Source organism: Chrysochloris asiatica, unplaced genomic scaffold (genome assembly GCF_000296735.1).
Source record: "Chrysochloris asiatica unplaced genomic scaffold, ChrAsi1.0 scaffold00065, whole genome shotgun sequence".
NCBI classification, from domain to species: domain Eukaryota; kingdom Metazoa; phylum Chordata; class Mammalia; order Afrosoricida; family Chrysochloridae; genus Chrysochloris; species Chrysochloris asiatica.
In genome coordinates, this window is record NW_006408583.1 from 7,095,765 (window position 1) to 7,106,042 (window position 10,278).

General features: G+C 43.1%; 1 protein-coding gene across 1 annotated transcript in view; it reads right to left on the reverse strand.

Annotated features, from left to right (window-relative positions):
• Positions 1–1,659: 1,659 nt before the first annotated feature.
• The window catches only part of ACER2 (alkaline ceramidase 2), a 37,071-nt gene continuing 28,452 nt past the window's right edge, over positions 1,660–10,278 (reverse strand). The window contains exons 4-6 of the mRNA XM_006864470.1: positions 9,160–9,297; positions 4,015–4,152; positions 1,660–1,846 (exon numbers count right to left, since the gene is read on the reverse strand). Coding sequence (XP_006864532.1) covers positions 1,660–1,846; positions 4,015–4,152; positions 9,160–9,297 — 463 coding nt within the window. The remainder of the gene's footprint in view (positions 1,847–4,014; positions 4,153–9,159; positions 9,298–10,278) is intronic.

The following is a 10,278-nucleotide window of genomic DNA, read 5'->3' on the forward strand; positions in this document are numbered from 1 at the left end:
CATCACAAGTTTCACAAATATTTAAGTCAGATATCACTGTTAAAACATATTTCTAAGCTATTAGAAAACTACCTGTACATAAATCAAAACCAAATATTTCTACCTGGGAAACCAGCAATGTGTTTATTATATTACTAAGTAGATGCTATAAATTAACCTTAAAATAGATGCAAATAAATTATAACCAAATTGGGGTTCCCTGAAAATTCCTTACTGCAGAGTTCTGTTGCTAAAACCATTTGAAAACCATAGAAGTAGAAAAAGTCATGAATTCTCCAATTCCAAATTCAGTTCCTTATTGGGCTTTTAGCCTTGGAGCCTGTGAAAATTCTACCAGAATAAGAATTACTAGGCATACCAAAGCAGGCACTACACAGCTCACAGATACTTTAAATAAATGATGTACCTCCTGTTCCCACAGAAAAACGCATAGGTTAGGCCCTCTCCCCACAATGGAATGTCATGAAGCGGGGTGCCTGAGTAACAACGGGTATCCCTGAGGTATTCCCACATCAAAGCTTGCAGAGCTTGGAGTCTTCCGCTCAGCCCAGTGGAGGAGGTTAGTTGTAGCTAGTGTTAGTGTAAGTTAGAAAGACCCAGAAGGCAACAGATTTTCCCTGTTGCTCAAGGATCCCAATCAGCTGAGCACTTGAGGAAATGCAGCAGTCAGAGCTGTGAGAAACCCCAGGAAGCAAACCTGACCAGTGAGGATGTGGAGCCTGACTCCCACAGTAAACATCAGGAGAAAGAAGAGGTGAGTCTTGAAGATAATTTCCAGAACTCTGTAACATACGGGAGACTTCAAATGAGAGAAAGTCTCAGAAAAAAATCCATCGTTTTTGCTCCAAGTTTTGAGCCAGAAACCCCACCCTGAGTGGAGTCAGCCTTTTGGCAGCCTTCCAGGACCTAGGTGACCATGTGCAATGTCCACCTTAACTTTTCTTCTCTGCATTTTATGCTACAAGACCAGGGGTGGGGTAGGGAAAGGGAGACAGCCACATTTTTAAATTGTGCTTATCTTCAAGAACGGCTTAAAGTGGAGTGGAGTTTTTGGCATAGAGGGTTTTTCTCATTCACTTTACCCTCCTCTAAAATCAAGTCTCCATCTCTCAGCAGAGGTAGTTAGAATTCACAAAGACTTGTAAATAAAACCTGGGCCAGTTGAGAAGAGCAGATGGAAAACTAACGTCCTTAGCCACAAGCCCTGCGTGTGTTGCTTTTGTTTGCTTTTGTTTAAGGACAGGTTCCCCAAAATGAAAATCTCTGGTATCTTCCAGCAGACAGTCGAAGTGTCTTGTTTGTTGCAGGGCCTGTCTGTTTACAGTGGAGTCCAGCCATGAGGGACTATGAATGGCAGGGTCTAGAGAAGGAAACTCTCCAGGAAGCCAAGCACTGGGCAGCGCTGGGCCACCAGTTGCGTCTGAAAAGGATACTGGGAAAGATACAGCATGCACTGCCATCCAAGAGTAAGAAGACAGTGACTTCTCCCATGCACAGTGGAATCCTACCCACAGACACACTAGTTAGAGCCCAAGACAAGTGAATTTTAAAATGGCACACTCCCTCCAGCCCACTCTGTGAGTCCCTCAGACTTTCTTTCAAAGGAAGCCCAGGGCATGAGAGCGAAGAAGCAGCCAGGAGCATAGCCACGCCTGGCCATCACGTGATCTTGACGGGCGATTTCTTGCTGGCACACAGGAGGGACACATAAGGGACGCCAATAAAGGCCCACCTCTCACTGGGCCAGAACTTGATGACTGGGCCTTGCTCAGGAATTTCTGAGGCTGCGTCGAAGTAGGCGAAGCACACGCAACCCAGGTAGGAGGCCAAGCAGATGAGGATGTGCCTGCAAGAGAGCCCAGGTGAGGAGCGAACACACAAACACACAGAGGCCCAGTGGGGTTCACTAGGCCGGCTCCTCTCTGGAGAAGCCTCCTCACATATGTAAGTTGTTTGAAGTGCCATTGAGTCGGTTCCGACCCATAGCGACTCCACTGTATAGGGTTTTCGAGGAGCGGCTGGTAAGCTTGAACCGCTGACCTTGTGAGTTCAAACTGCCTTTGCAGTGCAGCACATTAACCCACTGCGCCACACCAAGACTCCATATGTAAGTTAGGAGGGATGAAGTGACCAATGATGCCCAGAACAGCAGGAGGGTGAAAAATCCTGAGCAGTTTACCAACCAATGCAAATGCTTTGGTCTCTCTCTTTTTATAACTTTATATTCCTATGTTTAAATTTGTTATAAACAATACACATCATTTTATAACCACCAAGGAAAAAAAGGTAGTTCAAACTTTGGGGGGGGAAAGAAAGTATACCAAATTTAGAAATAAATTAAGTTTGAGCCAAAACTATCATGTGGTCTAATTTTTAACTTTTACTTAAGTCACTATGTGACAAGGAGACATCCTGGATTGACAGGAAAGCACTATCTCCTGACTGAAGTACTTACACACCTGTCTACATGTAACCCAATAGCTGCTCCTTGGAAACCCTTTATAGGGCACTATGAGTCAGAACTGACTGGATGACACTAAACAACCACATACATGTATCAATAACAGTCTAACTGAACATAAAGTCTGCACATTTTACTGCCTGTAAATTATACTTCAAGAGTCCCAGTGGTGCTGGACTAAGCAGCACTACACTGCTAAAACCCACCAGCTGTTCCGTGGGAGAAAGATGAGGCTTTCTGCTGCCATGAGGATTTACAGCCTCAGAAACCTGTGTAGGGTGGCTATGAGTCAGAATCAACTTTGTGGGAGTGGGTTTGGGTTCATTATATCTCAGCAAATATATCTTAGAGTCCTGGTGTGGTGTTATAGGATAAATACTGGACCGCAGGGTTGGTTTGAACACAAGGTTGGCGATTCAAACCCACCAACCACTCCTCAGAAACCCTATAATACGGCGTCACTATGAGTCAGAACTTAACAACAACACAACAACAAATATATGATAAAATGCATATAAATTCCCTAGTGTGATTTGAATTTAAACCTAAGAACTGTCTGGCAATGAATCCAAAGAGATTCTTTAAACTCCAACCTGGCTGTTTTGTTTTTGTTTTGATTTTTGCAAATAGTTCTTGAAGTCCCTAAGCCTTAAGTTTACAGCAGGTTGGGTCTCACAGTAGCTTTCTGCAAGATGTCTAAGAGAATCTAGATGAATTCTTTCAAACTGTCTCCTTAGAGGAGAGTCAGGTTTCCTCTGAACTGTTATCTAACAGTGTTTCCCAGCTCTTTGCCACCAGACTCCTCCCTGGGAACACAATGTCTGTAAGGGACATCACAAGGCACACTTCTTGGGCCCCTGTTATCCTTTGCAATCAGAAGGACAGAGGACAGAGACAGAAAGATTACTCTAGGTTTAAAACAGAAAGCTCCTTCTATGTCCTCCTCAGCTCTCTGAGTGTAGGAATTTGCATACTGTCTTGTAATATGTTTTACTTTTACTAAATGCTTACGTTTTTATTTGTACTTTGATTAAATGTTGGAAAGGATGATGCTCTAATTCCCTATCACTGAATTTCTAGACTATTTTAATAAAACCAAGCAGGTGACACCAGACAATTTCACTTTACTTCTCTGGGCTTCTGTCCTTGTAAGGTGTGTGGGTGTGACTGTCCCTAGATGACCTGCAGAGAGGGCCCATCCCCACATCACAGCTGTCCCAAATCCCTCCCTCCCTGGCTCCTCCTCCCCCACACACACCCTAAAGACAGAGTGTAACTAGTCTAGCTGATAAGGATTTGGTATTCAAGCTTCTGAAGCTTTGAAAACTGAGCTCGAGGAAAAAGACCACAGACTTTACTATTGCTCCAGCTCAGGCTGCTCCTTGAAATCAATTCTGCTTTTCACAATACTCCACGTTGCTTCTGGGAGGCGTGACACTCTAGGCAATGGTGAGGCCCACCAGGGCTCTGCCCTGTCCTCACTGCACACCTGTGCGCTGGGCAGTGTGTGCAGACAAGGCCTTGCAGCCCACCCCCGAGTGGGATCCGCTTACCACACACAGTGCAGGTAGGGAAAATGGAAGGAAGACAGCAGCTCACAGAAGGCTCTGTCGCTGACCCAGCAGAAGAGGGCAAGCATCCACCACAGGCCTGAGAAGAGGCCCAGCTTGAACACACGCACGTTGTCACACCTACATGGGGGGGATACAGAGAGCAGCCACTCAGCCCTAGTTCCCACCAACCAATGGCCACTTCTCCTCTGCCCCTTTGCTGGTCCCTTTTTCCCCAAGGCTCTTGGCCTCCCAACACACAGTCCCTTCCTTGGTCCCATAGATTTAACCACCACATGCACACAGGTGACTCACAAAGCCATACTTCCCACCCAGACTTCTCTCCTGTCTCCAGACTCTGAGACCCAACCTTCTGGACACAACCCCTAGGTGTCGAATGGATACACAGTTAACATGGTCGTGCAGTGGTTAAATGAAAGGTTACTCAGTTGCTAAGAGAAAGGTGGGCAGCTCAAACCCACCAGTTGCTCTGTGGGAAAAGATGTAGCTGTCTGCTTTTGTAAATATTACAGTCTTGGAAACCCTACGGGGCAGTTCTATAGGGTCACTATGAGTAGGAATAACTCAACAGCAGTGGCCATAATGAGTCCCTAATCTGTCCTCTTGCCCAAACTGCTGCTTCTCCCATTGCTCCCCATCTCAGGAAAAGACTAGAATTCTAGTCTTTGAACTCCAACTAAGACACTTAGTTATCCTCCTCTTTCTCCCACGCACCAGTCTCATCCCAGCTCATCCTTCCAAAGCGATCCGAAATCCGACTTTTTCTCATCACCTCCACCACCAGCTATCTTGGGTCCAAATCACCATTAGCTCTCATTGAATTATAGTAATGCCTCTTACCCACACTGTTCAAAACTTCCCTCTATCTTCCCCCTAAACCAGAACAAGAACTACATGGTTCTCCTCCCACCTCTTCTCCTTCCTGTTCTCCCTCTGCTCAGGCTACCAGGGGATCCCTGGTGCTGTTCCTTTAGGCCTTTAGCATTTGCTGTTCCCTCTGTCTAGAATGTTCTTCCCCCAGATACTCCCTTCTTTAAGCCTTCACTCAAATGTCACTCAGTAAAGCTTTTTTTGACCACTCTTTTGCTTTTCTTTTACTTTTTTTTTTTTTAATCAGTGTGCTGACCTTCTCTTATTGTCTAGTCACCCAAGTTCGTTAATACATGTCTACCATGGCTCTGTAGGTACGCTAGGGACCGCAAACTACAAGGTGGGTGGCTCAGTGTCTGCTGAATGAAGGAATGGGTTATTACACAACAGGACACAATGTTTTTCCAAAATAAATCCTTACTACTCAAGGGAATCATCATTGGCAGTTTCCTTCCTTGTCACTGCGTTGCCCTTAAAGTGGATGCTTTTCATCCGGAGGGGGTGTGGGAGTGTGGGGTGGAGGGAGATACAGGGAGTTAAGCATTGGGCTGCTAATGGAAAGGTTCAAACGCACCAGCTGCTCTGCAAGAGAAAGATGTGGCAGTCTGTTTTTGTAAAGATTTACAGCGTTGGAAAGCCGTGTGCTGGTCAGTTCTCCTCTGTCCTTCAGGGCTGCTGGGAATCAGAATCAGCTCCACGCAAGGACTGCTTTGCTTGATGGTATGAGTCACGACCTCTGGGAATCATCTTTGAGGAGACACCAAATGAAGTGAGGCCCTGAGGGCCTTCTCAACTTTCCTTTCCTCAGTCAGTCAAGAGCTCTCAGAGGACCCAGAGTCAGCAACCAAGGAGGAGCTTTATACAGTTTTGCAGAATAAGTGTGTCCAAAGCCTGACTGTCTAGTGTGTCTGGCTCAGCAGTAAAGATGCAACCCTCATCAAGGGCTGGTGGGAGTGCAGAATGGCCCAGCCACTGTAGAAAGCAGTTGGAGAGATCCTCAAAAGTTAATGCAGAATGACCCTACTCCTAAGTAGAGTAGCTTCATCTCGTCTTACGGCTGCTCTACTATGGGGGCCTCTGAAGATTCAGTAACAACCCAAGAGTGGAACAAGTGGTTAAACACTCCAATACTGAACAGCTGGTGGGTCCAATACACCTGGAGGCCCAGTGAAAGAAAGAGCTGGCTGGCAGCCCTTGAAAATCCCATGGAACACAGCTCTACTCTGAAACACATGTCACCAAAACTGAGAACTCAATGGCAACAGGTTTGATGTGTGTGTGTGTGTGCATGCATGCAGCTGAGTGGTAGAATTCTTGTCCACCATACAGGAAATCCTAAGCCAATGTACCTCATCCGTAGCCACCACCTGTCTGCAGTGGAAGTTTATGTGTTGTTAGGGTTCTCTGCAGGTTTTAACCAAGCTTCCAGAAACTAACCTGTGAAGGTTGTGTGTCTGCAAAAACAGTACAATACATACATACATGCTGTTTACATAAAACTATGGTATCCTGTAACCTGGTTTTCTCCTGGAAAGGACTTGGCATAGTATACTAGCACCAACGTCAGCAAGTCGGAATTGCTCTTTCTTCCTGTCCGTGAAGATTATGTGAAGAAGCCACCTAGAAAAGAGCTGGCTGGCCGGCTCTCAACTAGTGCAAATACGTCTTCCACTGCCCAGCCTTTGGCCCCACCTGTAACTGCTGACAATCAAAACAAGTCTCAGAGGTAAAGAGCTGGAAAGAAATGCTTATCTCCTCTCAAAAAAGTAGAGTAAAGTCTGAGTAAACACATAACACAGAACAACTACCCCACTAAGGGAGACACATACAAGACCTCAATTAAGAGTCTCCATGTCAATAACAATGACAAAGTCATTTTGAATGCACTTCTAAAAGTGCAAAGAAGTGTTCTGAACAAGAATAAAAATAAGGTGGAGGCCAGGGCCATAATTAATTAAGGAATTAAAATAAATAAATTGAGACATATTAATCGAGGAATTAAATAAATGAGGCACAGGGGAACCTGCTCATGAAGAATTCATTGTCTTTGCAAAGCAACAATGAAATACTTTTTTCTTTTCTTTTTCTTTCTTTCTTTCTTTCTCTCTTTGGATGGCAGAGCCACAAAGAGTTGTTTTATTATTTTTATGCACAGACCCTAGTTAAATTTTTCTCTTGTTAAATCATTCTCTGATTTATTCATGATTTTTATTAGTATCCCTTTTACTTTAGTTTTTTGACTCTCCTACACTTTAGTATATTTTTATTAAAAGTTAGAAGCCACACATTAGCTACATTTTATTCTACTTTTAATCTTAGGTAGTTTTAATACTTATATTAACAATATTCTTAAGACTGCTAGGAGACAGGACTTGTCAATTGAATTACTGCCAGCTTAGGTTTAGTGATTGTAAACATTCTTCCTTGTAGCCTTAGTTTAGGGCAATAAAGAATCCCACAGCCATAAATAAGGGCTGTGGGTACAAGAATTCCTAAAAACAATTTGATAAAGGCTATGGATATATACAGATACTAAATAAAAAGTCTGACTTAGACGTTCTTAAATTAATGATCAGTAAATTAGAGAAGTTGTTTTTCATAGCCTCAGTTTCCCTGATAAGTGATGTTTTTGTAGACTATAAACAGAGTATGGAAGAAGTTAATGGAGAGTTAATTGCACCCAACAACTAAAATTAACAAGTCTTAACAGACAAAGGTTAAGAAATATGTGAAGGTTAACTTGCTTCTCAGAGAAAAGAATAGATTTATGTAGGAACAAATGTTTAACTAAAAGGTTTCAAGGCGCCTGAATGTCTCCTATGCTTTGAGATAATGTTTTTGCTGTAACTTCTCATCCCTGTTGTAAATTTAAGAATTGTAAACCATGAGGAATGTGCCCCAAGATAGATTGTACCTTGATGTCATTGATTACTATGAATGCAATGTTTTCTGTAAGGGTATATAAGGGGGTTGTAAGATAGAACAAAGAGGAAGGGAAGATGGGAAGTATTAGAAAGGAAGGAAGAAGAATTAGAGGCAAGAAGTAGAAGTGAGAAGAGCAGAAGCAAGAAGTAGAGGTAAGAGTAAGTAGAGGAAAGTAGAAAGAGACAAGAATAGAGGGAGGGGAAGCTAGTAAAGAAACAGAAGAGATGAGCAGGAGGGGAGCAGGAGAGGAGAGAAGGAAAACAGGAGGTGAGGGGAGAAAGGAAGCAGAAGAGATGAGCAGGAGAGCAGGGGAGTAAAGAATGAGCAGGACAGTAAAGAATGAGAGAAGTAGAGTATTAGAGTAGCCATAGAAATAATAATAATAAAGCATGTAATAATAAGATTTTGAATTTATCATGACCCATGACTCCATGTAATTCTTATCGCCGACGTCCGCACCCGCCTTCGGAAAAAACCCTGAAATAAATATGCTGGGGCAGGCTCTCAGCAAGGTGGTATTGAGTGTTTCTTGATTCAGCTAGAGGAAGACAGTAAGTCAAGTGCCCAAGAGTGCTAAAATAATATGCTTCTGGATTTCAACTCTGAATATACAACTTTCCAAAGGAAACTGCATATGCAAATAGCAAAGGTCCTACCTGTGTGATTATAAAGAACTTAAGCTTCAACAATTAGATCTGTCCTAGTCATAACGATTCCTTCTCTGGAGAAATTCATTTCCCCTCCCTCCTTCCTCCTTTTGCGTCTGTGTATGTGTGAATGAAGGGTACACTTCTGTAAAACCAGTTACACTCACATCCAATCCAACTCATGGGGATCCTATATGTGACAGAATAGAAATGCGCTCCACAGGGTTTTCAATGACTGTGATTTGGGGGACTGCCAGACATTTCTTCTTAGTCATCTTTTGATTAAACTCAAACCTCCAATGTTTCAGTTAGCAGTTGAGTGTGTTAACTTTGTGCAGAACCCAGGGACTCCATAAACTCTTCAGGACCTTTCTTTTTCACTTATTCGTATCAGATGAACAAATCCATTCTCCTTTCTACAGAATTAAGTCTGAACAGCTTAGATTAGATGCTCAGGCAAGATCTTGAGAGGTTTCCACCGAGCTAGCTCTCAGTCACTGGGCTGTGTGGCACCCACTAAACACTAGTTGTTCCCCTCTTTCTGAAAACGATTCTGATTCTAATCTATCAGTAAGGTTCAAACTCTTTCCAATGAGTAAAATTTCTCTCCCCTCCTCGGAGGAGCTGGGAGTTGTTGTGTACATCCCAGCACAAGAAGCAGGGAGAAAGAATGGCTGGCACCCACCTCTTTAGCTCCGCAATGAGCAGCACGGTACAAGGCACCCCCAGTGTCATCAGAGAGATGTTGTTGATGGCCGGCTTGACGAATGCCAGGCATGTTGTAACCGCAGACAGGACACAGACCACTGCTTTGAACCTGCCCCTGAATTGGTGGAAGCAAAACCAAAAAAGTGTTTGTTCATTCCTTCGTTTGTTTGCTTGTTTAATGTTATCAAGGCGCAGGACTTCTAGTGGAAGTACAGGCTGAAAAGAAACTACACTGAGTCCCAAGAGTCCTTTAAGAAGCATTCATACTCAACTAAGAGTAATTCCACTCTTAGGAATGTATCTTTAAGCAATAGTCAAAAACAATAAAAAAGAAATAATCAGAGATATGCAAAACTATCTAGCCATATATGGTCATTTGAGCCTGATTTATAAATGTAAATTCAGTGTGCCCTTTGGACATTTAAATGAATATATATGTTTTGTTTTATATGTGTGCATCAAATATTTTTTTCTTTGTTCATTTATGAAATATAAGATGTAAATGGGGAACTACAGGGAAGAAGTAGGGTAACGTGTCACAGCAAGGGGACTGTAAACACTGAGACGAGACAAGGTGTATGATTTGTTGAATTTAAAGCTGATGATCTTGTCTGTAAACTTTCACTCAATTCACAAAAAAAGTTTTAAATAAACAAACAAATAAATGTCAACTCAGAATCAACCTTATACCTTGACGAATAAGAAATGGGTTACTTTTTTCTTAGGGTTCCTTTTCTGTATTTTTCACACTGTCTCTACAGTAAGACCTGGCAAATTATTTCTGTAAATATTTTTAGTTTTGAAAGTCATGCTATCTCTGCCACAGCTACTTAACTCTGCCTTAGAGCCACACACAATACGGTGATGAACAAGTGTGGCTGTGTGCCAATAAAACTTTATTTATAAAAGCAGACAGTATATGTAAAAGACTAAGGGAAAGAACCCATACTAAAGGGGGGTGGGGGGGATTCTTTGTTGATTATTGGGATGTTGGGGGTGGGGGGGGGGAGGGGGGGGAAGGTGGAGCACAGGGCAGGGATTAGACACAGGATGGTTTGGGTGATAGGGAGGGGGCAATATATGAGTAGGGAGAGGG